General features: G+C 37.9%; 1 protein-coding gene across 9 annotated transcripts in view; it reads left to right on the top strand.

The window, feature by feature from the left end:
- Window positions 1-27,846, top strand: part of ENTREP2 (endosomal transmembrane epsin interactor 2) — a 102,849-nt gene that overhangs the window by 56,921 nt on the left and 18,082 nt on the right. For 7 of the 9 annotated variants that reach the window (XM_054077150.1, XM_054077149.1, XM_054077147.1 and 4 more), the window contains 4 exons: window positions 1,296-1,406; window positions 9,788-9,919; window positions 20,960-21,067; window positions 26,440-26,457. In XM_054077150.1, the coding sequence (XP_053933125.1) occupies window positions 1,296-1,406; window positions 9,788-9,919; window positions 20,960-21,067; window positions 26,440-26,457 (369 nt within the window). The remainder of the gene's footprint in view (window positions 1-1,295; window positions 1,407-9,787; window positions 9,920-20,959; window positions 21,068-26,439; window positions 26,458-27,846) is intronic. The other 2 variants (XM_054077152.1, XM_054077151.1) reach the window with 1 other exon arrangement.

The following is a 27,846-nucleotide window of genomic DNA, read 5'->3' as shown; positions in this document are numbered from 1 at the left end:
TTTAATCTTCAAAGCATCCATTAGTGCAGATTATATACTACTATTATTATCGGTGTTTCTCTGCATATGTGGCAATATATAGAGACACAGACGTTATCGAGTTGCCTGTTATTACATGATAGCAGTATATCTTTTATTCCAGAAGTTTTGACTGTGACACGGATTCATCACATATTCTTTTTCATATAATACAGGAGTGTTAAACTGTAAAATGGCTGAAAAGTTTTATTTCAAAATATGCAAGGGAAATATAATTCTTAGATGTGTCAATTGGGAATTTTTCTGTTAAGTAAGTCTTAGGTTGGTGAAGAGGGAAACTACTCAAATTCTTGTTTTTCCTTTGAAAAACACTAAAAAATACCCAACCATTTTCGGTTTAAGGTTGCCAAAAATATTTGTAGCAAATGCATTGATGGAACATAATGTCTTGTGAGCAGAGTCACCGGAAAGGTTGTAAACGATAGGCATGCACACGGGAATGAGATGCAACACAATTTCTTGCTGGTTTCAGGTAAATCAGTGGGTGTACGAGTGTTATACGGCGATGTGACCACTGACTATTTGAGGTGACCACATATTGAGTGTTTATTCTTGGCCTCTTACTGTTTGTGCCTTTCTAGTTCCCTGTGTAATGAGTTCCCTAGATATTGAGATTTCTGTCTGCCCACACTGGGCCAGTTTTTTTTACGTTTAAAGCAATAAAATTATAGTTAAGCTGATGCAATCAAGTTAATGATTGTTTTGATGCATTTTGAAAAGAGGCAAAAGGAGTAATTAACACAACGGGTGGTTGATATAGAGGATGCTGCTTAAATTGTGATTGTTTAAAAACCAAGCACGTAAACCAAGTTATATAAATCTAGAATTTTATTCCCCTTTTTCATCCCAAACTTGTACAAACTCATGATACGTGAGAGTCACCAATACTCTTCTTTAAGATACCCTTATCCTCATCACAAGGGATGTAAATTGGTTTAAGACTACTTTTGATTATAGAAATACTTTTTCCAAACCTTATTTGTAAATAGTAGTAATTCATAAAACCCACTAAATATGTAGAGTGTATGGTAAATGTTGAAATGGTTGGAGGAAACAGATGACAGTCAGGGCTAGTTTTGATTTAACTTTCTCTTGTAGTATGAGACTCAGGATTCTCAGAGTAAAGAATACTTTCTTCTTTAAAATGTATAAAATGTTAATTATATGACAGGCTGGAAGTTCTTGAATGTGTAAATGATTTTTTTTTTCCTTGTTTGCCTCTAGCAGTGAATAGTAATGGACTGTTTTTTTTCCAGATAACGTTTTTCATGCTGCTGTCTGCAGTGTGCGTAATGCTGAACTTGGCTGGTTCCATTCTCTCTTGTCAGAACGCTCAGCTGGTAAAGTCCCTGGAAGGATGTCAGTTGGTGAGTAATGAAAAACAAGTCTCTTATGAAGAGAAATGGATTTTATTTTTCATTTGTTTGCTTTATATACACATATTCCTTTAATTTTCGAAACAGCGTGTGTTTAGTAGAGCCATCTGTATAGACTTTACAACATGAAAAATTGTATTGGAAGGAGTTTGAGAGTTGAAGTACTGGTGTATTTATGGTATTTTGTCACCTCAAAAAGTTAGTTGTACTATTAGAAACACTTGCTTCTTAGTGTCACGGTACAAATGACAGTTAAACAGGATAAGTCAAAGCAATGCAGTGATTTCCACTTTGTCAGGATTTCATCCAATAGCTCCTTAGAGAGCCAGTGTATTGCACAGATCTACTGATAGTAATGTTTGGGGGGGTATATGTTAATATCTTATTTGCCAACCTAAATTAGTTCTTTTTTTCTTTTTTTTTTTTTTTATTTCCAAAGCAGATGTACTTTACTGACATTAAATAAAATACAGAATAATAAAAATTATCATGATAGGGTATGCTCTAAATTATTAAAAGGGACAGTATACCTTTGATTCTGTCACATGAAAAAAGCACATGTAAATCAAATTTTAGCATTTATTCTGGCTTTAACTTATAAAGATGTTTACAGTGCTAAACTCATGTCTCAAATATCTTGATTTACAGTAAATAATAAAAAAAAAATTATCTCTTCCTCCCACCCAACCCCCAAATTCAGGAAACAAATGACATTTAAATTGTAAGATAGGTAAATGTACTGGAGAACGTTTACGGATATGCATCAGTTCTGTTTTTAGTATAATTTGGCTGTCAGTAGACCAGTCAAACTGTTTAAACTGCATGAGTTTATGAATCATAGGATTTGTTAAGTATTGGGAATAGGTGCACATACACACCCCGGGGCATTAGTTTGAATGATAAAGAAAAAAGGCATTTTTCTCTTCAGTGCCAACAGATGACTCCACAAAATGCTTGTGAACCTCTTCTATTCAGCCATTGTTTTCCTCCTTTGTTCTAAGGTTTTAGTTCAGTGAAACCCTCCAGCCTTCTGTTTGCACACAACATATTTAATAAAACAAAAAGGTAAAATAATATAAAATGCTTTGACGTTATATTTTGAAAGGCACATGAGAAATACAAACCGGGAGACCGTGTGGGTGTGACCTGTCGTATGCCTTCACCTTGTTTTGTCAGCTTTTAAGCCAGTTTTCTGTTTTCCTCTCACCCATCCTGTTCCAGAGGGGTGTGCCTGCTGCTCCAGCAGTTAGGCACAAACTTGGGCATTCTGTTTAGCTTTCCTTAGTGTTTGTGCTCTCCCCGTGTGGTTGATGTCACTAGAGACATGACTTACTGGAAAACCAACAGGGACACAAAGAAAAGAAGGGAGGGCTTTCCCTATAAAATATTTGACCTGTGGAACTTTTGATAAAGTTCCTGTCTCTCATTTTGAATGAGAGCTGAAGCTGTGCTGCAGAGCTGTGTTTGTGTCAGAACTTCCCATGAAGACTTACAAAGATGGCTTCGCATCTGCATGGAAGAAAGAATAAATCGTCTCTCAAAATGAATTCTTTCCTGACTATATAACACAACCAAAACAACTGCTGCTACAAAAGTAAGCAGTGCCTGAGTTGTGCAGTTGAATTCTTAGATCATTGATGAAAATTAGAACGAATAAATTGGTTCAGGAGGAATTGCTTTTCCACTTCTTTCTTTATTTTTTGCTTTTGTTTTTGTTCAGCTATTAGGAAAAAAATTGTGTTTCAATTGTTTGGGATGTTTTCTACTTGGAAATTTAATATTGCTTCAAAATATCCTAGATTCAGTGAATTTTCATGGGACGACAGTTGATCTAAATCGAAAATAGTCTTGGGTTCTTTAACTGTGTAATTTCCTCACCTTCTTCGCTCGTTTGTCTTCTGTAGTCTTGTCCCAATTCACAGTGAGGGAGAGACATGGTATCAAGCGGATGTTTTCAGTGCTCAGGCAGAAGGTTTGCGGGTGTGAGGAGGCTTTTTGCCCTTGGGTGGGCTTTTTTGCTTGTTTCTCCAAGTTAATGGAAGATTGTCATTTAAGCAAGAATATTGCAAATAGTGGTTTTGAATTATTCTGAAGTACTTGGCTAGTAAATTAAAAGGCAACAGTTAGGTTTCATTTGTATTTCCCTGAATTTTCATTTCTCCTACAGGTGCTGTGTGCAAGATTTCCTTTGGACTAGTGAAATGCTGAGCTGGCAAAAGAAGCGAAAACAAATGTTTGAACTGTTAGTTTTAATTTATAGAGCATGATGAAATACTAAGAAGCTTTGCCATAGGGTGTTGAACTAGATGAGGGCAATTTAATTTCGTTGTGATTGTTTGTCATACCATAATGTGCAGCTGGAAGAAGAGGAAACGGTCTCAAGTTCTGCCAGGGGAGGTTTAGACTGGATATTAGGAAATATTACGTCACTGAAAGAGTTGTCAGACACTGGCAGAGGCTGTCCAGGGAGGTGGTGGAGTCACCATCCCTGGGGGTATTTAAAAGACGAGTGGCTGGGGTGCTTAGATGTGGATGTGGTTTGGTGCTGGACTTGGCAGCACTAGGTTTACAGCTGGACTTGATCTTAAAGGTCTTTTCCAACCTCAACAGTTCTATGATTCTATGCTAATTGTTTCAAAGAAATACAGTTTCTTCTGCCCAGACCTTATTTTTAAGTTTTTCCTTACTCAAAATCACATCTTTTCAGTCAGGTTGGGGGCTTGCATGTGACTGTGTTCCATGGCCACATTGAGGTGCTCAGACGTGGATTTCTGGAGTTCTGTTCTTGCTGACCCCTCTCCGCAGAGATGCGCCGTAGTGAACAACATCGCTTTAGGATTAAGCACAGGACTTGACTCAGAATTTCATAATGGATTATGTTGAACATATTTTATTATTTTATTACCATTTTTCACTCAAAAAGGAAAAATACTGGTTCTTAAGCTTGTTTTAAGCTTATATTTTATGTTAGTTCTTTGGATGGTTCACTTCAGTATTGCAGATCTGTACAGTTCCGCACTGTGTGAATGGAGGGTGTACATTACCAGAGAGCTCGAAATCCTTTGATTGCCTTCTTGGACACAAATTTACTTTGAATGGTGCAGCTCTAGGAGTCAAAATCCAGCTTTTCCTGACATGCAGTTTGAGGTGTAGTTAGCATCCCAGGTAACTGTACCAGAGAAAAATATACCAGTACATTAGAAACGCAGTACAGTACAAAAGTAAAATTCCAAATAAATTCCTTTTTACTTGTAGTATTTCTGTCAAACTTATTCATGCCGGATGTGAGGCTTTAAAAGTGATAATAGTGTCTACTGTATTGTGGAGTTAAAATTTGGAAGTATTTCTCGTGTAGAGTAGTTGTTTGAAGAAAAAGAATGAGAGACCAGAGTCTTATTTTAAAGACTTGGGATTTATTGTAGATAAATAATATACATCTTTGTGTGACTATGAAAAACGTGCTCACCATATGCTAGCATTTTGAATGTGTAATTTAGTATTTGTGCTCACCATCCTGCAGCTTAGCAACATACATCACTGAGGAACAAAAAAAAAAATACCAGTAGCTTTAATGGCTTGTTATGAAAATTTAATTGGATTTTTTTCCCGTGATCAGCTGTAGATCCTGCAGCCAAAACCTCAAGATACTGCTTTAAGTCAGTGAGAGTAGGATGTGTACAGAGCAGTTAGACACTCAAGCTGTTCATTAATGCATGTCTGAGAAACATTTCTGTCTTAGGAATTTCTTTTTCAAAAAATTAATCTCTAAAAATTGTACTTCACATATGTCGGTAGAGCAATTTGTATATTTTAATTTATATCCTATTACTTCACAAGATGGGATATTGTTAGTAAGGTTTTATTTCTTCGTTAGTCGTTACTGGATGTACCTGTCTTATTGCAAGTTGTTTATTCACTTAAAAATCAATGCTGTAGTTTTAATCAAATTTACAGCTGCTTATTTTTCAGAAAAGTAGTGATAATGTCTGTCTCTGCTTGTAATTTTTTTTTCAGTTGTACAGCTGAGATTGGCCTGTGGTTATAGTAACATATAAAGGAAGATGCCTTTTCCCTGAATTATGTTTAGCTGGAATAGATGAAGCAAGGAAAAGCAAAGCAATGTAGGTTCACATAGAGGTGGATGGCACAGCCCTGTTGCAGAACTGAAGTTTCTTTGTATTCCATCTTGTGCTGTAGCTGCGTTCAGTTCTGTGCAGATTGAAAAACAATATTTAACATTCCCCGAAAATATATGTACTATTTTTTTCTTATTCAGCTGTTGATTTTTTTTCCTCTTGCTATTTCCCTACCACTCAGCTTTATTCCTTACTGGATCCTCTTTCACTTTGCATAAGCAGCTATAATTGACTTAAGTTCGTTGCCATAAGCATACCAGTGGGGCTTTCTTGCAGTTCACTGCCTTGTGTTCAACTTTTGAACTTCTATGTTTGGTTTTGAAATTTTGTCCCACTGTTTTTATGTCCCCTGTCAAAAAACCCTGAAGGTGACTTAAAAGTAAAATCTATGACTGCTTTTACCAGAGGGTTTAGATTTATAATAGGGAGAAGTAGAATGCAAAGTAACACACTTCGTTTATCCTTAACTTACCCTTTTTTGGTGGGAATGTGTGTGCACTCAGCAGTAATTTCTTATCTGGTAAGACACGTTTAATACCTTGACAGCATTTGATGAACTGATAGAGATTGTAACATAGAGACTTTATGTGTGTGTGCATCTTAATTGTGCTCTTAATTAGTTTGAAGTTTGCTGTGTTCTTTGTTGTTGGAGGATCCTTTACTTTTTTGATCCTCTGCTACATAAAAGCCATCTTTTATTGGTTTTTATCACTTTTGAAGTAACAGTACTGCTTTTTGGCAAGATGGAATAAACTTAAAAGACAATTTATGTGTATAGGCAGCTCAGCCTGATGTTTGAAGTCTTAAATATGTTTTTGATGAGGGTGTACTGTTCAAGTGTCATAAATATGAAAGTACATGAACTGTACTGTGGTTACTGACTCTGTTTACTAGGATGAGTAAAAATCGCAAAGTGGAAGACAAATATGTTGGGGGGGGAGTATGGAGGCGTATGTGCAGGGAATGAAGTGAATCATGTTTTATTCTTGAACTCTGCCAACCAAAAAGAGGTTTAAATAGAGCAGAGAGAGGAGAAAGAACGCGGATTTGGAGGCATTGCTGATGTTACTGTGTCTGAGATTGGCAAAGACCAACCCTGCAGCTGGAAGGGTCACCCCGGTTCCTTCTGTACCAGTGGGGCTCTGCCCTCTGGGCTGCTGTCTGTTTTTATGAAGCCGCGCAGTGAATGGCATTTGAGGTGTACGCTGGACTGAAAATAAACCACCAGCAGACAAAGAAGGAAAAGTTAGTTTTGACAGTGTTTGAGTCATAGAGCAGCTATACGAATTCTAAATGCTGTCTGCACAAGTGTGAGACAGCAGTAGGACAGGGATGAGCGTTTTGGAGCACAGGAGCTCAAACCTGCTTTCAGCTACTGTGTTGTTGAGTGCGGGAATCGATGCTGTGCTCAGCCTTTGTACTGTTCCCTGTTAGAAGAACACAACTTAGCAAAGATGTCTGTTCACAAACATTTGAAGGAAAAGGTGCACAATAGGGCAAACTGTTAAAAGCCCTCCAGGAATGTATGGTTAAGATAAAAGTAGAGTTTCCTTTTACAGTCTGGTTGCAAATCTTAGAAGTTTTTGATTATTCTGTGATTTTTAAGATGTCCCTGCGTTTTGAAGGAACTTTGATGTAAATTATTCTATTTTTAAGAATTGAATTAAAGGGAGAGTTAGCGGGCAGTGCAAAGTTATGGAGCCTCTTTCAGACTGCATTGAGAATCTCGTGTAGACAAGGAATTTTGGCCAAGAAAATATTTCTTTTTTAAGCCTTATTTCCACGACATCTGTTCATTACATGAGCTGAAAGTAGACTTGGAATCTGTATTTTGTATTAGGAATGTCAAATACATTCCATCATGAGTCAGTGACTATCTTTCATTGAACAGGGGCAGCCTGAATCAGGCAATAAATGATCTTGCAGTAGATAGCTTTGTCTAAAGTCCATTTTCCTTGTTATAAAGTCTTCTTAGCCGCTGAAGGCTGTATTGATTTGCTGCATGCCTGATGCCGATATGGCAGGTGGGCTGGAGCATTCTGGCCGCTGAATTTGACACAACTCTAAATTCAAAGTGTAAGTTTCGAATTTTCTCTGTGGCATTTATCTAATAGTTGACACCATTTCCAGAGAGGTTCAGGAGCAAAACCTCCCCAGTGGCATTTAGTGCTTTGTGTTTTCCGTTGATGTGAAGAGCTGGGGTTATCTGATCATAAACTGTGCAGTTAGATCTTTCAGTTTTGAAAAGAAAGTATTAAAAGATTGCAGGAATTGAAAGAAACCCGCTGTCTGGGATTGTCAAAGCAGCTTCATTAATTAGATTGCATCTAATTAGAAATGAACAACACTATTATTATTATTTTTTTTTCTTCCTTTGTTTTATAGTGTCTATGGCTTAGGGTATGACCATTCTCTGTGAGTTCCTATAGACAATTATTTCCAGTGCTGCCTATACTGCTTAGAGGGCAGTCGAGGGTCTCAGGAACCGAAGCCGACTGAGATATCAGCCTGCCGTGAGCATGCTATCATCACTGTGTGTGGCAAGCATTCATTCATCTGCAGCTCGTCTGTTAAAGTTTATGTGGTTTTCCAGTGGACTCTTATTTCTGCCCTTCCAACTGCTGTTCCGGTCACGGGCACGTAAGATGGGAGTGCTGGATAAGCCTAATAGGGGTGACACTAGAAAATAGGCATATGTAAATATGCATATATTAAGATTGTGTGAACAATTTAAACATTCTTTAAGGTCTTAAGCAGTAAGAAGATACTCTGTTGAAATGATTCTACATATGAGGCTCTGTGAGGTGATTCTACAAGGAAAGCTGCTATCTATCTTAGATCAGGAAACAGGCAGCATCCTAGGGAGAATTTGAATTAGAAACAGGAATTGCATATTTGCGTTAGGTAATTTTTTGCAGATTTGTGTCTGGATATTCCCCCCACCCAACGTAAAAGTAATGGGTGATCACATCTCTCCCTGTGCATCCGCTGTGCTTCCATCCCTGTTGGGAGGAATACAGGACTGAACGAGTATGCCTGAACGGTGCATTGAATCTTTTATTCTTTACGTGAAAAGCCACGGTAGTTTCTCACGAGTATCATTCTTACTACTGTTTACTGGAGTATAGAAGCTTGGGATCTGGTATTTTTAAGCTCATGGTTCAAGGAACTCCCATGTGATACTAATTACTTTTCTCATTACTAATCTGGATTGAATTGCAACTAGTGACCTGGAGAGGTAAGGTGGTGTTTCCCATTGTCAGCTCTTTAAATAACATGCAAAAATGGGAATGGAGAAAGCATAGAAATACCCAGTTGAGAAAATTTAAAGCAGTGACAGTCCATGTTAACAGGCTTGGTAAAGATGTGTATGGACCTGAATTTTGGCTTTAAAAAGTCTTACTGGAAGGAAGCTGAAAAATAAACATTGCTACGTTTTTTATTTTGGTTTTGGGAGATTTCTTTGTTTTTTTTTTCCATGAGGATGTCAGACTCAGCATAATGGATATTTTTATTGAGCTGAATGGGTTTATTTTAGAATCACTCATAGAGATCTTTAATTTACTCTTTGAAAACAGTCGGGGTTCAGTATTCTTAGCAAGGCATGCTTTAATGCAAGTCTTTGAAGGAAAGAATGCATAATGTTTTTTGAAATGTAAAAAACATTGAATGCTTATTGTATTCAAGATAAACTGAACATAGAAATATAGAGAGCAAACCTTGTCCAAAGTAAAAATATATATGAGGTGAACTGTACATCGTCTTCTACTATTTCTTCATGCTACGTTCTCTTTTCCCAAGTGCAGGTCACGGTTTCCTTTGAAATTATTTTTCCATGGATATGTAAGGTTAAGTTACATTTGTGGTCATGAATGCTTCATGTATTTTCTGACATTTTTTTATTATTTTTTGCCTTTCCTCATGAGGTATGATTTGATGTTTATTCAGTTGACTTACTCTGGTTTCATCTCCCCCTGGAAAACAATTTTTTTTTCAGAAAGAGGCATAAAAGGTAACAGTCATCTTTGGTATTTTTTTCCCTTTCTGTGTTGCATCTGGTTTTATAGCTTGTATAAGCCGATGGAAGACATTCTGCTTCAGGGGATACTGTGTGGAGATTTTCATTTTGCATTTAGTAGTCATTACTGTCACAATAACTGTAAATATAATTTTTAGGAAGTGTATTTCTGGTAATTTATACTTTCTCTGACATCTTTTTTTTTTTCCCTTCCACAGATTAAATTTGACAGTGATGGTGTCTGTGTTTGCTGTGAAATGCAGCATCAAACATCAGGCTGCAGTAACCTGGGAGAAACGCTGAAACTGAACCCTCTGCAGGAGTGTAATATTGTGAGGCTGACCCTAAAGGTGTGTTACAAGGAGAATTGAGTTTATTTCCATTTTAAGTAGCGAGTACTTAGCAAGACAGAAGTGTGTGGTGAAAAGTAGATTATTTTCTCTGTGTTCGTACACTTCTTATATGCAAAAAAAATAGTAATCTTCATTCAACAGAATTTAGTGCTTCTGTGCGTGAAAGTGGTTTTATGTTATGCATGCAATATCTTTATTTGTATAGGTGACCGTTCTGTTAGGAGTTATTTTAGCAACAGAAGCTCCAGTTGGTTATAGCTGATGCTAAAAGGTAAAAGAATAGGTGTCTTTTGTGTTGCTGTTTACGAAAGCCAGAATCAAAAGTGGTGGTTGGCCTTGTTTCGTAATGTTATAGTAGACGGTAAAGAAACAGAAAGTATTAGAATGATGAAGTATTTTATCACATACTGCTAACACAAAGCATTAGCTATATTTCAGATAGAAGTTGCTTTGGGAGAAAATAGTAAGTGTTCTTTCAAGGTAATGCTGCAAACATGTGCAGACTGCTCTGCGATATTGTAAGAAGTTTAAATTCTGTAGCATTTTGTGTTAACAACTACACAGAAAAAACAGAGAGCAAATATTAAAAATATTGTATGAGTGAGTTATATTGTATGAGTGTAATTGCCAACATAGCTTCTTCAGTTCGTTGTCACCGAACATGGTGTCTTGCTAAAAGAATTAATTAAAGAATTAGAGAAAATAACTCTGGCCTGAGAGGCAGATACTGGCTCATTTTAGGTTTGATTTAATGATCAATGATGAACAGAAGTAACTCTGCATCTGTGGCTCTGAATTTCAAAAAGTATATTGTAATGATAATACAATATGGGAAAGTAGTGAAATTCAGTGTGATGAGGATCTTAGGGATTTAGATGCTAGCGTGGGACCTGAAAATGTTAAATTATTTTCATGTTTGAAGCTAAATTTCAAAGTTCAGAACTTTAAAAAGGTACATGATAAATACCTACCTGTTCTTTGGCTTTGTTAACAAAAAGAAAAAAAGGAAAGCAACTACTAAGTAATAAGGATCAGATAGAAAATGAAACCAATTTGATGTCACCCCCAAATTAAGTAAGAGCGCTACCTCAGGTTTTAATGAGGATGATAAAGGAGACTACGGAAGCGAAAACCTACTGGGGAGCACAAACCTACTGGGTAGTAGGAGTTTAGTAAGCAGAAAAAATGCATAACTTGATATTTCTGGTCAAAAAATAATAATTAACTACTACTTGGAATGCTAAATTCAGGACTGGTTTCTGTGATGCACTTTCAGCAAAATGTGTTATGAAAAGGTAATGCAGGAAAATAACTTCTCAGGAAGACATTCTTCAAAATATGACAGATTCAAAGCCATGAACCTATCGTACAGAAAAAGCTGACTTGCTGATCCTATGAAAATAAAGATTGAGGCAGCATATGGTTGTTCGCCTGAAATATTTCAGTAGAGTAAACTTAATGAGAGAGAAAAGAACTGTTTATCTTTGAGGGCATTGTCAGCCTATGAAATGAGTAGAAGTGACATATGCTGGAAATCAGAGTAAGGTTTCTAACCAAGACAGAGATCAGAATAGAAGTACGAAATATGATTTCTTTTAAAATAAACCTCAATCATTTATGAAAGGAATTGTTGATGTATCTGCTTGCGTTAGGAGAGGACTGATTTAAACACAGTTCTGTGAGTCTAATCTGAGTGCAGCTTTAATTATGTATATTCAGAATTTTTCATTTAAGAGTACTTAGGGAAATTACTTTTTCAGAAAGTTCCTTAAATCTTTTTCAATTTTAATTCTACTTTTGCTTTCTGTTTGCCTTTGAGAGTTCTGTATTCCTGGCTGTAAATTTTAAAAACAGTATCCTAATAGGCCCATAAGGAGAAAAGATCACTAGGTGAACAACTGACAGTGATACGGCTCACCTTCTTTAATCGCAGTTAGCAAATACACTGTGGCTTGAACAGAACAGGTGTTTTAGTACCTACCAAAAGCTCAATTGTGCTCATTGTTTGGGGAGCCAGAGGAAGGGTAGAGTACAGGAGTGCACGTGCACGTTAGACACCTTTGTGTATAGTAGTATTTAGGTTTCGTGCTCCTTTAGTGAGGGGGATGGAGAACAAGTCTTAGGAGGAGCGGCGGAGGACCTTGGGGTTGTTTAGCCCTGAGGAGGCTGAGCGGAGACCTCATTGCTCTCTGCAACTGCCTGAGAGGAGGTGTGGAGAGGAGGGCGCGGGGCTCTTCTCCCCAGTGATGGGACGAGGGGGAATGGCCTCAAGCTGCGCCAGGGGAGGGTCAGGATGGACATCAGGAATAAGTTTTTCACAGGAAGGGTCATCGGACACCGGCACAGGCTGCCCGGGGAGGGGGGAGTCACCATCCCTGAAGGGGTTTAAGGGATGGGTGGATGAAGTGCTGAGGGACATGGTTTAGGGATTGATAGGAATGATTGGACTCGATGATCCAGTGGGTCTTTTCCAACCTGGTGATTCTGTGAGTCTCTTTACCGCGGATGGGGTAAAAATCTCATGTTTCCACTGAGCCGTCTGTGCTTTTTTGGTGGTGGCAGCTATGGGAGCTGCGTTGCGAACAGAACAGTTGGGCACATATCACCTGTCTGATCTTGTTCCCAGTCAGTCAAACGGGAGAAGGGAAAATTAACAGTGGCTGCCAGTCCTGCGTATGCTAAGTTGTGCCAGGATCATGCTGTGCGTGATATTGAGTGGGGTTCGTTACGGTTACTTTGAAAAATCGGTAAATATTTTTTATTTGCTTTTGTCGTCTCTGCTCTGAATCATCTCTTTATGCCTTTTTGTGAATCAACGCCTAGTTGATTCCTTTCAAACCACGGTCAACTACCCAGACATCATAATGGGGACACAAGAATTACCACCACAATATCTATGATTACACATATGTACATCTGTAGGTACAAGTATTGATTGCAAAAGCTGCCTGAATGTGTGATCTGTGAGATGACAGCTAATTCCTGTGATTATTCGAATAGTGAAATTTCAGCACAAAGTTATATTTGACAGTAAAATGGATGAAAACAATCTGCCATTTCACTGTTGTAAGAGTTGGGGATTCACCCCATTTCTAGGACAGTGAATTGATGGGTTTGGAGTGTTGTTTATAAGCTGTTATACTCATAGTCTTGTGTGCCCGTCTCCAGTGAAAATACCACAGTTGTGTGATGTGATAAACTGGCATAGAGATCTGCAGGCACCCAAGTCTGATCCGTCTGCCCTGTTTTACAACGTAGAGATTTTCTACAGACGTGATGGACTTGGGGTACAGTTTCACTAGCATCAACTTAACCTGCTTTTCCAAAGAGCTGCTGCCAGAAAGGTCAGTTCTGTGTCCGTATTAGGTATTTAGAAGATGGAATTAGTTTTTAATGTATTATAACTGCCTGATATTTGCATGTAAGAGGAGAATGTTATGCTGCTTTGGCTTAGTAATGATCCAGGGCATTTTTAATTACTTTAACAGCTTGCACAGCCCAGAATACCTGCAGTCAGGTATGCTAATTTATGACTTTGCTATTTAAAAAATTCCTTCCTACTTTAAATAAAATGCTTCTGTAGAATAATTTTGTGACTACACAGGCTATGGAAAAACTGATTCCTCCCTCTATTTTCAGCATACATATTTTGTTTGGAGCTGCTAAAATAAAAGTACCATATAAATAGTAAATAAACGTCTTTTTCAGGTTACTGATTCCATTCATTAGTTTGCAAGCTAAGCATCATTGTTAGAGATTTGTGTAACTCACAGTTCTTGCAGTCTTCTGTGTGAGTCTCTCCTTCGAATCCAGATTTATTGTTACTGAGCTTCCTGATAACCAAGCCTTGCTTTTTCCATTCAGAAAAAGACGCTTTCACTTGCAAAACAGAGGACGACTCCTAACATATTCTTTAGCATTATGAGAACAGACTTTCCTCAGGTTCACTGTATGACCAAATGTGAAATATTTAATTTTGCTGAATGACTTGCCTAAATGACCTCATCTGCTTAAAACTGAATAAAGCTCAGTGCAGAATAAGTAACTCCCTATCAAGTTTTTAAGTGCTGGAGTTGTTTCATGTTCCTTAACGTGAAACTGGAAGTATTCTGTGCACTCAGTGTCACCATCAAAAATAGAGCAGTTCTGTATGGGCTTTGTAGTCTAAATAGTTGAGCTACAAGTGTTATGTTCAGAAGTTCTAAGTAACAGTTAGATAACAAACAGTCTGCTCCTTCCTCACAAATGTTTCCTTCCTAGCTTAGGCAATGAGCGATTATGAACTTCTCTTATGAAAAACTGCCTGTTGGGGTGACTGGAATCTGTTACACACTTGTCCAGTTGTTTAATGAAACCTTAGTCTTTCAGGAGTCTCCAACTAAAATATCTCCAGTACTGAGTTTAGTGTAGACATCTGAGTTAGTAAGAGAGATGTGAGCTTGCATCCAAGCAGAGAAGACCTTTTTGAGTTTATTTTTCTGAAGTAGCAGCTGTGCGAAGCTTATTTAAAATATTTTAGACCCGTGTAAAATAGTGTACTATATTGTAATTTCATATCTTAAATCTATTTTATGAAGCATTGGCCATTTCTCCATTTACAGTTCAGTGTGAGTTTGAGACCCCTATGGTTCAGAATTGATTCTTTGTAAGCAAAGAATTGAGTGTTAGAGCAGCTGTTTTTTGTAGTGTATTTCAGACATATCCGGTTAGAACAACTGAAGTTATAATTTCAGTTAAAAGGATTGTTGTCCTTGAATTCTTGAATGAAAGAGGTACGCAGACACTAATTTCATGGGTGAAAAAGCTTTACTGCTCATTATCTCTTTTCAGGTTACAGTAGTATAAGAAATGAACCACCGTAATTGAACTTGATCAAGGAGAAATCATCTTTGCAGAATTTCACAAGTGAAATGGGGTTTAACCCTTGAACAGTTTGGATGTTTAGATCCATGTGTTCAGAGCTGCTGATTGCAGTGTTCTTTTTACACATCAGTGAGCTTATTTTACTCCTTTTATTTTGACTAAGCACTCAAAAGTGCAAAGAACTTAAGAGCCTCGGAGGCTCTTAAGCTTATTTCTACAGGAAAACAGCCTGTTGAGCCACAAAGCCTCAAAGAAGAGAGTTGCCAGTTCAATATTGTTGCTTTGATTAGAACTTTAAGAAGGACTGTGTTTGTGCTATGTAACCCTATATGTTAAAGGAATTAAGGAGCTCCTGCAATAGTTTGGTAGAAGGAGATAGATTAAGCAAGGTCGTCAGTGTTTTTTCCCAAATAACAATTATCCTGAAGCATATAATTATATTTGGCTTATGCTAAAGTCCTTTAGTGTGACCATTATAACTTGGCTTTGTTTCTAGCTCTTACAAAAGGTTGTTTGTGGTAGGTGGTTGCATATCAAAAGGAAGTTTCAGAGAAACTTTCGGTGTTTTTGACTTGGCATTTTATGCATTTGATGATTAAAGTGTGTACGAACCAGATGAAACGCTCTCGTTCCAGAGGTTAATGTGTCTTACAGCTTTTTCATAGCTATGAGTTTGGAGATACTGTATCTACAGAAGCAAAGTTCTTTCACGTTCTTCCCAGGTTTCATCTGCAGGCTGCTGTCAGTCATGTAGTACTTCCCTTCCAGACCTAAAATTACATCGAGTTTTTGCTGTTAACATTGAATGCATGTATTATTGCATGTATTACAGCTGGATTCCAGCCGTGGTTGATTAATATGGCTTTTCTACAGTTGGTTCTGGAAGGCAGCTGAGAAGTTTGGGTGTAACTGTTTTCTAAGATGAAGGAACTCGATGGATATGGCTCACCATTTGAGCAAAGTAGTAGTATTCCAGTTTTGCTTTATATTTGTTGTGATAGAATGTAAAAATTACATTTTGAAGGACAAAATTTCAGAAGGCTGAAGACATTTGCAGTGAGTGTTCTTTAGTTATAAAGGACCCAGTTCTGCCATCTCTCCCATCGCTCATCGGGAACTCGTGCCATTGTCATTTTTCATTTTAGATTCTATCTTCTTCGTGAGTTTTTCTTTGCTTCTGTCAGTTAATTGCATGTGCTAACAGCTGTTCTAAATTGCTTTGTTAAATGATTGTTTCTACAGTTGAATTATCTAAGTGATAAATCAATCACCATTTTTTTTCTTATTCCAGTTTAATACCATCCCACTGCCTTATCATCCAGCAGGCTGAGGGAAAACAAAGAAAATGACGTTTTAGGACAGACTGCTTTTTCAGTGTATTACTGCATGGGCATTTTCATATGTTCTCACTGAATTATATCCTAAATTTATTTTTATAATACAAAATACGAAAAAAACATGTCAATTAAACATTCTGATTTAAAAAAAATACTCAGGTTTTGTAATACAGCTCCTATTTTAATATTTTCTATAGGCTTCCATAGTTTTGAACTCTCAGGGATGTAAGAGTATGCTTATTTCAAGAATTTATAGGATCATAGGCACTGACTATCATGGAGGAGGAAGCATAAGAAGGGTGAGAGGGCTTCTGTGAGACGGCAAGCACTATTGAACATGTGGTAAATTACCAATAGATATAAAGTTTTGGGTTTGTGTACTTTTTGCTTTGTTCATTTTGGAAAATATGTGGGTTTAAACTTTTTATTGCAAAGTATTGTTTTCAATGTGCTCGTAATAGAACTTTGAGGTGCAGTAGCACTGAAACAGTATCAAGAGAGTATGAAAACAGCTTAACTCAGTAAAAGAAGAAGGAAAAAATTGATATTCCCTCCTTAAGTAAGGCATACGGATCATAGAGCAAAGAAGATTTGAGAATGCACAAATATTCTTTGTGGGACTACTGTATAAATGAAGGTGTCTGTTATTAGGGAGGGGGAAATGTGATAAACAGTTATATAGGAAATGACACAATTAATTGGATCACAATTAAGCCTTAATAAAGACAGAATACTACAAGCATGAAATCTTGCTTTTTTTCATGAAGCAATATTAAATTCAAATGTAGCTTTTGAGATTTACCAAGGGACCTAGTTGGGAAAATAGCTGGCCACAAAGAAACAGCTCACAGAGCTCACTGCTGTGGGTATATCCCTGAATTGGTCTGGGCTTGCCCTGGGCAGTTCTGACAGTCGCTTCCACTCTTAAAGGGATTTGCTTCCTCTGTGATTAGTAAGTTAAGGTTTAGAAAGAAAATTGTATACATAACCTGCAGAAGAATAATTCTACATAGTACCTTATGCCTATCACAGCATTAATTGTTGTGTAGGTTTACCGAAGAATCAGATTTTTATCTTAAAAAGGCGAAAAATACCCAGAAAAATCCTGTATAAGGGAAGATTACTTCACCCATTTGTGAAGAGCAGAGAGTCATATTTCACACCGTTACAGATTCATGAGTTGTGTTCTCTGATTAGTGTGGTTCTTGCTATCAACCAAAAATATGTCACTAAAGCTCTTTGCTTTTATATTTAATATAGATTTCCTACTCCTTCAGACCCCTATAAATGTAGCTGTCTGTGGCCAGGGGCTGCTGAGAGCTGAGGTTGCTCCTGTTGTGGTTACTGCTTTGTCACAGATATTTCCAAAAGGACATCTTAATTGTCCTTGTGTTCCAGCTGGAATCTGCGTAGGCGCCTACGCTGTCTTTATGGTAAATGTTTGGCTGTGGAGGGTTTTAGATCCTGAAAGCCCTTTGCTGCTCACTTGCAGTCTGTAGTTGAATACATTACTGTCCTATGAATTACTAATTACTTGTTCTGCAGGGCACAGGGAGAAAATTCCCTGAAAATGGTAAAAAGCCTGAGGCTGATTAATTGGGGGGGGGGGCAAAGGAGAGGGTTGGTTGTTGGAAACCCTGTTGGTGTCGGATTGGTTCCTGTTTAAGTTAAAACAAACTTTATGGAGGAAAAAAAAAAATAGAGTCTTGCTTTAAGAAATACCTGGTGATGGTGAGCAATCATTGCTTGGTTATCACCTTCCCTGTTAAAAATTTAAACCTAACTTAAACTTTGCATCTTTTCCAAATTGTTTTAGTTTTGCTGTCTTGTTACATTTTTTGGCTGATGGTGTCTGCTCTTTATTGATCTTTGTGAAATACATAAAAACTCTGCATCACTGCATTTGAAACATTCTCGTGTCTTCAAAAAGCTTTCAGTGGGAACAATACTCTAACTGTTGTATGCTTAGCCTGGAAAAAAGAGGCTGTGGAAAGAGGGCCATTGTTCCTGGGGACAGGAGTCCCTGCCCTACATAACAAATGTAATGCTGAATAGCAGAGGGAGTTCAGCTGCCAGTGTGCAGCAAAGGACGGGGCTCAGACCACGGCACAGAGCTGGGGATCACTGCCTCAGACGGGGCTGCAGCTCAGGGCGCTCGCAGAGGCAGCTTGTTTTGTCTCTTGTTTTACAATAGTTAGCAATGAATAAAAATTACAGCAAGTTGTTTGACACTGGAGAAGTTTTCTAGGATTACTGGTAGCGAAGGAAGGAATAACTAAAAATGAGAAGCACTGCTTGTTTTTACCCTGTGCTTTGGAGTGTGGAAGGAAGGAAGGAATTGGAGAAAAATGTGATCCCTTTTCTCTATATATCCATGTAGTATTAAAGGGACTTGGTTTATTCCTTGTTTTCTATAAATGTGAGATAAGTGTAATTGATAATGAAGCTTGAGTTTTGGCTTTTCTCCAATAAAAATAGTTTTGTCTTTATGATGTTGCTTTTGGCCTTACCTAGCAGCAGGATGAAGAGGGTCATCATTCTGCAGGAAAGGATCTGAGGGTTATGATGAACAACAGATAAATCAATGATGTACTGTTGCAAAAAACCCCCAGTCATTACTGCAGGATGTGCAAGGATGATGATAGCTTGTAAAGCACAAGAAATAGTTCTTATGCTACAGTCGGCATTTGCAAAGCCTCCGTTGTGCCCAGTTTAGGATTTTGCGTGTGAGGAATAACGTGGACCCGCTTGAGGTAAAGCAAATGAAATGAATGAAAATGATCAGAGGCCTAGGAAATTGCTCTGAGTTGAGCACTGGAGGAAACGGAGTTAATGTGTCATGCAGTAAAGGAGGAAAAGACTTTGAGGATGATAATATAGTTTAAGGGTGTACAAGCCTGCTGTGTAATAGCCTGTTCTCAAAAGCTATGGAAGAAGAGGAGCAGTGGTTTTCAACTGTGGGATTGACATAAGGAGGACACTGATGGTAAAAATTAACATTGTAATAGTGGGATGAAGCTTTGGGATCTTTAGGAACAGATCAAAGAAACATCTGTCTTGAGTGATAAAAGCACGGCTGAGTCTGTCTTGAGGCATGTAAGTTGTATGAGGGTCTTAAAGGCACTTTTGATCCTGATTTACAACACCATAGATGTTATTATTTAGCATAAATGGCATTAAGTTTTATATTTGGATCACCTACGTATTTTTATTTAAAATGGCTGAAGTAAGCAATGAATTATGTTTCTTACTGCTAGGAAGTAGTCCTGTTTCTTCCCTAGATATTGTCTCTCTCTTGGTGTTCTTCAACTAGGTTTCCCCATGGAAAGCAGAACACGCGGAATCTCAATTTCCTTTTGTGCCACTGTTAGCTCGTGCATCTCTAGGGATTTACTTGCCCGTTTACCTCCATTTGAATGCTCCGAGTGGGTCTATATGACTTCCTATTTGAATGAGTCCTTTGTATCACCTTTGGTGCATGGGTTGGACATTGGCCCTTCCAGTGTTTTGCTGGTGTTGCTCTTGATTCGGTATGCCCCTGGCTGAGGAGATGGCCAAGAAGACAGAAAACTACTGCCCAGATCAGCAAGAGCAAATCTAGCTCAGCGCAGGCTATTAAATGACTACAACTTGTTGACCCATTTAATGTCTGCCTGATTCCCGAGGCTCGAATTTCCATCTTCGAATGAAAGGTCACTGGAGGAGCAGGCAATTACAGCAGCAGGAGTAAATCTGCATCTTTCTGTCATTTCTTCAGTACTGTTGGAACAAAACAAAGCAAGCAATGCATTGATTTTATAGCATGGAAGTTGTTTTATGCACTGGCAGTGACTGAAACACTCTCTTAAACTTGGATCCTACAGGACATTCTTTACACAGTTTTTTTTTCCTCATAGTATATTGACAATTTTTATTTTGGTTTTCATCTGTTCTCTATGATGCTTTTTCTCAAATACTTTTACTGGCTGTTGGGAATACTAACTGAGCCACATAATTGTCACCAGTACAGCAGCCACACAATTGCCATGGAAGGACTGTAGTAGTTTTGAAGTGTCGCCAGCATGCTGGGTCGGTGTTCCTTTTCACTGGCAGCTGGGAAAGGAAATAAAAATCCAGTGACTGGAAGAGATGGATGGGGTTTTTTTTCTTTTTTTTTTAATTATACCTTTCGCATAAAACGTTTCAGTTCCAATTCAAATGTTCCTTTTATTCTACTTAGTAAGCAGATATACTTTGTCTTCTGTTTAAAATGTTTGAGGTTTTTTTGAAAAACAGCATTGCCATCCACAAGGTGGATGCTCAGACATAGTCACTGCTTTTCTCTCATATCTAAACATGTTTCCGATGCATAGAGGACCTGGTACAGGATAAAATTCCCTATTTTGTGCTACAGTTTCCATTGAAGTTCTTAACACACAACCCCAAAGTGTAGATTTCAACTACTGAAAGCAATAACATTTCTGTATATGTATATACTTTTAATGAGAAATCTGTTTCATACTATCTTTTTTTTTTGTGGTAAATGTAGCTTGGAGTCCACTGTGAAAGCAGTAATTTGCCTTTTTTTCAGGGAGCTGGAAAACTTGAAATACTATTATTTCTGAGGAAATACCAATGGATTGTGAGATGTGGGAAGGGAAAGTGTTTGATTCTGTAATTGTTCCCTTTGCAGACTGGTTTCAAAAAATATTACGAGCTGAATGCGTTCTGCACAGTTAATTGAGACAGTATCAACTGATAGCAGCAGGCAGTGTTTTTTATCAAATTGCTACAAATATTTCCTGGCCTTTGTGTCCCTGAGATAAGAGCTGATATTCTGATGCATGTCTTTTCACAGGACCTGTTGTTCAGTGTGTGCGCTCTCAATATCATCTCCACCATTGTCTGTGCTTTGGCAACAGCAATGTGTTGCATGCAGATGGTTTCTTCTGATCTTCTGCAAATGGTGAGTATCTTTCAGTGTCTGCACAGGATATCGTCCAACATAACATATTGTCCTAATCTGTGTATACTCATTTGCACCTAATCTTCGCTTGTAAACTTACGCCTATTTGTGTGTGGTTTGTGTAGTGGGTGTATTTTTGTTATCTGCACGCATCTATATAAATATAGCATACAGGTGTATGCACTGTGAATAACTGCTGTGTTTAGAGTGTTTATGTATTAGAGATTTATAATCAGTATTTTACAATTGGGAGTATGTTATTTTGTTAACAAGGTTATTAATGAGTTTAGTTATATAGGCATGTTAAATTTTCTGTCATTACATGTTTATTGTCTTGAGCTTGCACGCTATCCAGAGCAATTACTTAGCTTTGAGGTACTATGTTTTGCTGCTTTTCTGATGTGAGAACTATGAGTTCAGAACTGGAACTTTTCATAGCCCTGTGCCGGTAAACTGCTTCCGTAAGGAAAACATGTTCAGCTTCAGAGCAGCACTTATGTTTAAAACAAGAGGGAAAAGGATCATTAGTCTTATGCGTAGCCTAAAACAGCTGTATACCAGGATGCTGCCTGGCTTTGGCTGGACAAAGGCAGCTTTCCTACCCCAAAAGAGCTCTGGGATTCTCAAGGTTGCAATGTAATGTTGAAGCAAAAAGGAAAATGTAAGATGCTTTGTATTTTGCGGGCCAGGTATGCTGTTTCTAACCCAGCTCTGTCACTGGCTAATCTGGGAAGTTACCCTCTGTTTAATAAAAGAGGTCAAGCACACAAAACTAATAGCGGTCATTTATAAATCTCCTATATTGTAAAAGTTTTCCTAGGTAGAATACTGGCCTAGCAAGTAAACTGCAAACCATGTACAAAACAGAGGAATGTTGTGTAACCTGCTGGGCAGGCCTGCAGTCGATTTAAAAATGTATAAATAAATAAATAAACTCTGACTGCTGTAGATATTGATTTGAGTTCAAGTGCATGAATTACAGAGATAAGGCTGTCCTGTGTAGACGAGTGTTCCAGTCACTGGGTTACAAACCTAATTAAAGAATGTCTTCAATCATTTACTTCACCTAGTAGTAGATACAATAAGTTGGGCGCATATGTCTACATAATGCCTACGTAAATACGTTTTTTCATCTAGCACTCCATCTATTCATATTGTGCGTGCTTGTAGAAGCTCGTAAACAGTGCTTATTTAATAACTTTGCTTTGGATGTCAAGCAGAATTGACAAAAATAATCATTTCTGCTGTTGAGACGTATTTTAAGTGTAAAAGGATTTTCATCATATTGTGGCTGTTCTTTCTTTTCATACGCCACCACCACCCCACAGCCCTGCCTATATTGCTGCAAGGATGCCCATTGACTTGATCTTTTTCACCTTGCAGCGATGACGAAGTGATCATCACACCTGGAAAAATCTGTCTGTCTGGTGTGACAGTGGCACAGTGATCCAGAAGTGTAATCATATACGTTCCAGGAATCTTAACCTACACTTAGTTTTATGGTATTTAGTAGTGTAAGAGGAATAAAAATGTCTAGATGACAGTGAATCAGGAATGATATTAAAGTGCTTCTGTTGGCCATGTGCGGGGAGCAGTAATTTCAGTGGGGAGTCAGATACCTTAAATGCACATATTTTTTCTCTCTGCCATTTCATTCTTTGTCCCTTAAATTCTTTCTTTACAACCTGGCAATGCTGCCATTGTCTAAAATTCTTTTTGCTTCCTATGCTTTGTGCTTCCAGCTCTCTGTGTTCCTGCTTAGTCGTCCATTCTTCTACCCTTTCAGATCCATCGACAAGAATTTTCTTCCCTCTCCACAGAAGGAGGGAATTAGATCAGTCTTTCTACTCAATCTGCCTTTTCTTGTTGACTCTTCAGTTTTTCCCTTTCTTTTTTCAGGTTGCTGAGCCAGATTCCTGCCAGGCCTAAGTGAGCGTACCTTCCCTGAGGCTACGCTGACCTAGGCCAGCTGAACTTGACCCGAGGATTTCTTTTTCTTCCATTATTTTCAGTCTGTTGTCCCATGATCTGCAGGTCTCTTTTGCTCTACCGCACCCAGAAATCTGATTTACTTCCTTTTTTCTTGCTTGTTAATGTTTCATTTGTGCTTTTTCCTTTTCACTGAGGTATGCATCTTCTCTTAGCAGGGTTATACCGTGCTGGAAGTTTAAGGCAGCAGCAGCAAGAGATAACTACCCATCTCAGACAAAAAAGTTTTAATTATTGTGCTGATTCTTTTACTCTGTTCTGATAGCATTCAAGAGCTACCTAGGCTCTCCTGGAGGAAGAGGAGGCGTAAGAATACAGTTCCTCCCCAGCAAAAGCGTAATGCAACAAGGAGCATCCTTCTCGGATGTCATTAGCTTATCAGTTTTGTGATTTATAGGCTGTGTTAGTTTTCTTGTCTCAGAAATTTGTCGGTTAGAATGGTGAATTTTTACAAATTTCAAGTAATTTCAGGTTTTCTTCTGGCATGAAGCTATTCTCTGTGCTTCAGGTTTCATTGCCTAGCAACATAGAGGTGGTTTATAATACAGCCTCAAGAAAATCTGCAACAGTTCTCAATAAGTATCTGCTTTCTTGCTAATTTTTTGCATACAGTGAGGACCTGATTCATACAAGCAAAGTGACAGTATTTTTATTCAAAACAGCTACCTTCTCATGTTCTGATGTTTTCTTTTAGTAAAAAAGCCCTGACGAATATAAACACAAGCTGGCCAGTAGTAAGAGCAGATTAGTTTTTCCAGTGAATTTGAAGACAGACATTTGGTTTCAAACGTTAAGTAAAAGATACTGCAAAATGTTATATATTATTATTTTTATTGCATTGTATTTTAGCTTACTTTAGTTCTTACTTCTGTACTGTTGTATGGGACACAAATACATTTTCCCTCGGTTGTTTCCTGCTTCAAGTTGACTGTTTCAGAAAGGACCTCACACTGTTTTTAACCTCACATTAAATTTTCTCACCCTGTTAAGTAGACACCGTTGTTCAAGAAAAAAACTATAATCTAGTAGTTGTACTAAAGCTACAGGAGTAAGTGATACCATAGTTGAAGACTGAAATAACGTTTGTTATGTGTTTTGCTACTTTAAACAGTTTAAGGCTGCATTCCATTACAGGGCTTCCCAGAATTTTTCTTTCTTTGTACACAGCCCTTCAGCAGATAAATGTGAATGAAATCAGATTGTATCAAGGTTCTGTAATGTGAAGAAGCATCTCTTAATAACCAGGCTGTCACTCCCATGATATTTCATTTGTTGCCTAAGGCAGTTCCATTTTGTATCTTGTCTGATGCATGGCTACTGCAGAAACTCACCGTTTCTTCAAAAGGTAGCCGCCTGGTTTAAACAAAGAAATATGAGAAGTTATGCCCACTGTGGCCAAGCTAAAGCATGAAGTACAGTTGTTCCAGTCCTCCTTCCACTTCAGATGTGTTTATACAGTACTTTATCCTAGAAGTTCTGGCACTGATAGCATGCAGTGTATTCTGATTTTATCACCATCACTGTTAGTAGCTGTTCTTCACTTTATGTGGTATCGAAAACAATCTGTTATTTTGTAAAGGAAATGAGATAATGATGACACATGCAAGCTGTAACATTTAATTACAGTTTTCATCAGCCATAATGATAATTCAGCGTGTCACTAACTTAATAGGCTGTAGTTAATATTTCTGCTCAAACACCTCAAATAAAGCACCTCTGTATGAGGATAATATCTTATTGGCATTTTTTAACCCCTTATCCCAGTGAAATAGTAATTAAAAAAACCTTCAGGTAGAAGCCTCATATTAAGTGGGAATTGATCTGAAGTTCTTACATTATTTTTAATATTTAGCCTAATTATATCAAAACCTAAATATTGCAGGTTTTTGGCACAAAGCTCACTTAAAGGTGAGATGACACTCCTTTTTGAAATATGCATTGTGAATGATGTACATCCATAGAAATATCCCAAATGTAAATATAGTTGGATAAATATTCCCCTTACCTGCACCACAGATAAGAAGGTAACATAGAAACCTTTGGTGTAGGAAAGCTTTTGACATTTTTGGGGAATGTTCCTTTTTCCATCTCACATTTTACTGGGAGAATAAGAATATTCAATATTCCAGACTATTTAAAGCATGGCCAGTACTTCAAGAGTGATGTAGTGTCACAGACCTGTCGCTCTGACTCTACAGAGCTAATGGCTTGTGGTGGTTTTAGGAGCAGCAGCTGGAAACAACGGAGGAGGAAAAACTGAATCTGTTTCCCGTATCAAAATATCTTCTGTGTTGCAGTTTCCCTTTAAGATCAGGGACAAATTAGAAGAGTCAGCCTTGATCCTTCTGTTGTAGCAGACAATTAGTATCTACATTTCCCTCCAGGAGATACTAATTGCAGTGTTTCAGAAAAGGAAAAAAGCATCTTGTCCTGGAGGAGGACGGTTAATTGAAGACAGAATTATAGACCTAAGTATATTGCAAAGAGCTTTCACGATAGATAAAATGCCAATATTTAATTATATGCAATTAGAAATTTATATTTCCCATTTTCAAGTATTATCAGATTTTCATACATGACATAAGGGGACTGAAATGAGGATAACATACCCTGGAGTCTCCAAAGGACTCATTTTGAAGTTACACAGTAAATTTATTAAATGTGATATGGGAGGCAGAGGATACAGGAAATATTTTAGATAAGGAGGTTCCCTTAGAGCACAAATCACGTACTGATATATGGCGATTACTGGACTAGATATGTCATAATTGCTAAGCGATGGATCACAGCACTGTTGTTCACGTGGAGTCAGTAGTGCTGATCAGCTGCAGAACGTGTAGAACAGGATGTCTTGGATGTTTAGCGGGGATGTCCCGTACCTGGAAATATGGATGGAGAGTTCTTAGTCTCAAAGATCTTGGGCAGAAGGACTTGCCAGCTTGTATCACATTGGGTAGGTGTTAGAGAATTACATTTACAGTCCTTATCTGCCGTTCCTCAGTTTCTTAATTGGGAGTCCTCCACCAGCTTTTACTTCCATATACTTCACCTAGTCCAGCTCTGTCAGCTGTTTCCATTTTCTTACCCGTGGACTTTGCACTAAGTCTTTGCTGAGCCCCTGCCAACCTTCATCATTTGGGACTGACCCTTAAAGATTTTTTAAATGCATTTTACAGTAGGAAGATTATATTTTTGCAGGCCAGTAGAGATTAGTAGATACAGTAGTATGGAATAAGATGTGATTTAATGCCCACTTAGTAGCTTTCTGATTGTTTTCTCAAGGATGTCTGTTCTTTGTGATAATCCCTCATATTTGCTATTGTTTCACTTCCTGCTAGTCTCCCTCTTACAGCCTTTTTCACTTTAATTTCTCTGCCTTCCAGCAGGATGATATCACACAGGTAAACTGTTGTTTATAAACACGTGTCCCCAAATGTGCGTCTTTGTGTCTGTTTTGCCACTCATTTTCAGTGTTGGTCACACAGTTTGTTGCCATGATTTGTATTCGCAGTAAAGGTTCTTGAAAAAAGATGCAAATGATTCTACTTGTTAAACTGAACTGCATGTAAACATGAGGTGTTTTCCTTCTTGAACCGCAGCCTCTTCTATCCTGTGTAAAACCTTTCCCTCCTGTCAACATCCCACCAAATGTGTGCTGGTAGTTCACTCGCTGTAGGAATGCTGTGTGTTTAATCACCTTGTTCCGAGGAGAGTTGCGAATATTGCTCCATGCAGAGGGCTGAATGCGACAAGCTCCAGGGAATTGGAGTACTGAGGGATGGAGCCACGTGTTCTCTGGGGCAAAGCAAAGCTTGGGTTCCATGGCAGTGTGTGGCAATAGTCTGGGAGAAGGTAAAGAAAGTTGTAAAAGAAAATTGTTCAGCTTCCAGGCTGTAAAAATTCAAATTACAAACTCTGCCAGGAAAAAAATGAGTGTAGTCCCGAGTGTGGTAGAATCAAGAAGGGCACAAAATGTGAGCCAGAGTATACAGATATTTGTCTTCTTTATGATGAATTTTTGTGCAGTGTTTGGGTCGCTGAAGTTGAATTTTGTCTTGCTTCCTTTTCTTTCCTAGAAGATTCTTCCATGTTTTTGGAATAGTAGCAGACTGATGATTGCACTGCAGAAGTTTGGTGTTTAACAGTTAGTGTGATGTTAGAGTTGGGGAAATGGCTGTTGAAAGATCAGGCGAATTTGGACTGAATGACTGCAAAATAGTAGTTTTATTCTGCAAGACAAACCTGTAGGAATGTCTGATAGTACTCAGAGTAATGGCATCGCATCTCACATGAGAGGGAGTGCATCAGACATTTTATGTAATGAAGAGTAAATCACGCAGATGTCATGACTTTTATTCCTGTACCATCCATAGACTGCAAAGGCTGAAAGTCATTGATTGACTGCAAGATATAATGATGTAACAGAGGAGGTTCTTTATTTAAGTTACTTGTAAAAATATCTCTAGAGAGCCAATTGTAAGTAACTAATTGTTCATCTTCACAAACAACCAAAATCGGTCTTCATGACCCTCTTGTGTTGCTTTATTACAGCTTTGACCTTTGAAACAACATACATAGAGTGTATTTAGTAGAATTCAGATGTAAGTCTACTTTTTAAATACCAGAGACCAACATAATTTCTATGGTAATGTAAATTCGGCTTAACTGCACTGTGTTAAATTGGGAAAAGTGAAAAATACAACACTGTGACATTAAAAATTATGGTAATTTACTTTCTATTTGCTGGATTTCCTAAGCATAAGTGTTTTCCCTTTTATTTCACTGTTTCT

This window comes from Cuculus canorus, chromosome 12 (genome assembly GCF_017976375.1).
Source record: "Cuculus canorus isolate bCucCan1 chromosome 12, bCucCan1.pri, whole genome shotgun sequence".
Lineage (NCBI taxonomy): Eukaryota > Metazoa > Chordata > Aves > Cuculiformes > Cuculidae > Cuculus > Cuculus canorus.
The sequence above is the reverse complement of the archived record's forward strand: the minus strand, read 5'-3'. Positions and strand labels throughout refer to the sequence as shown.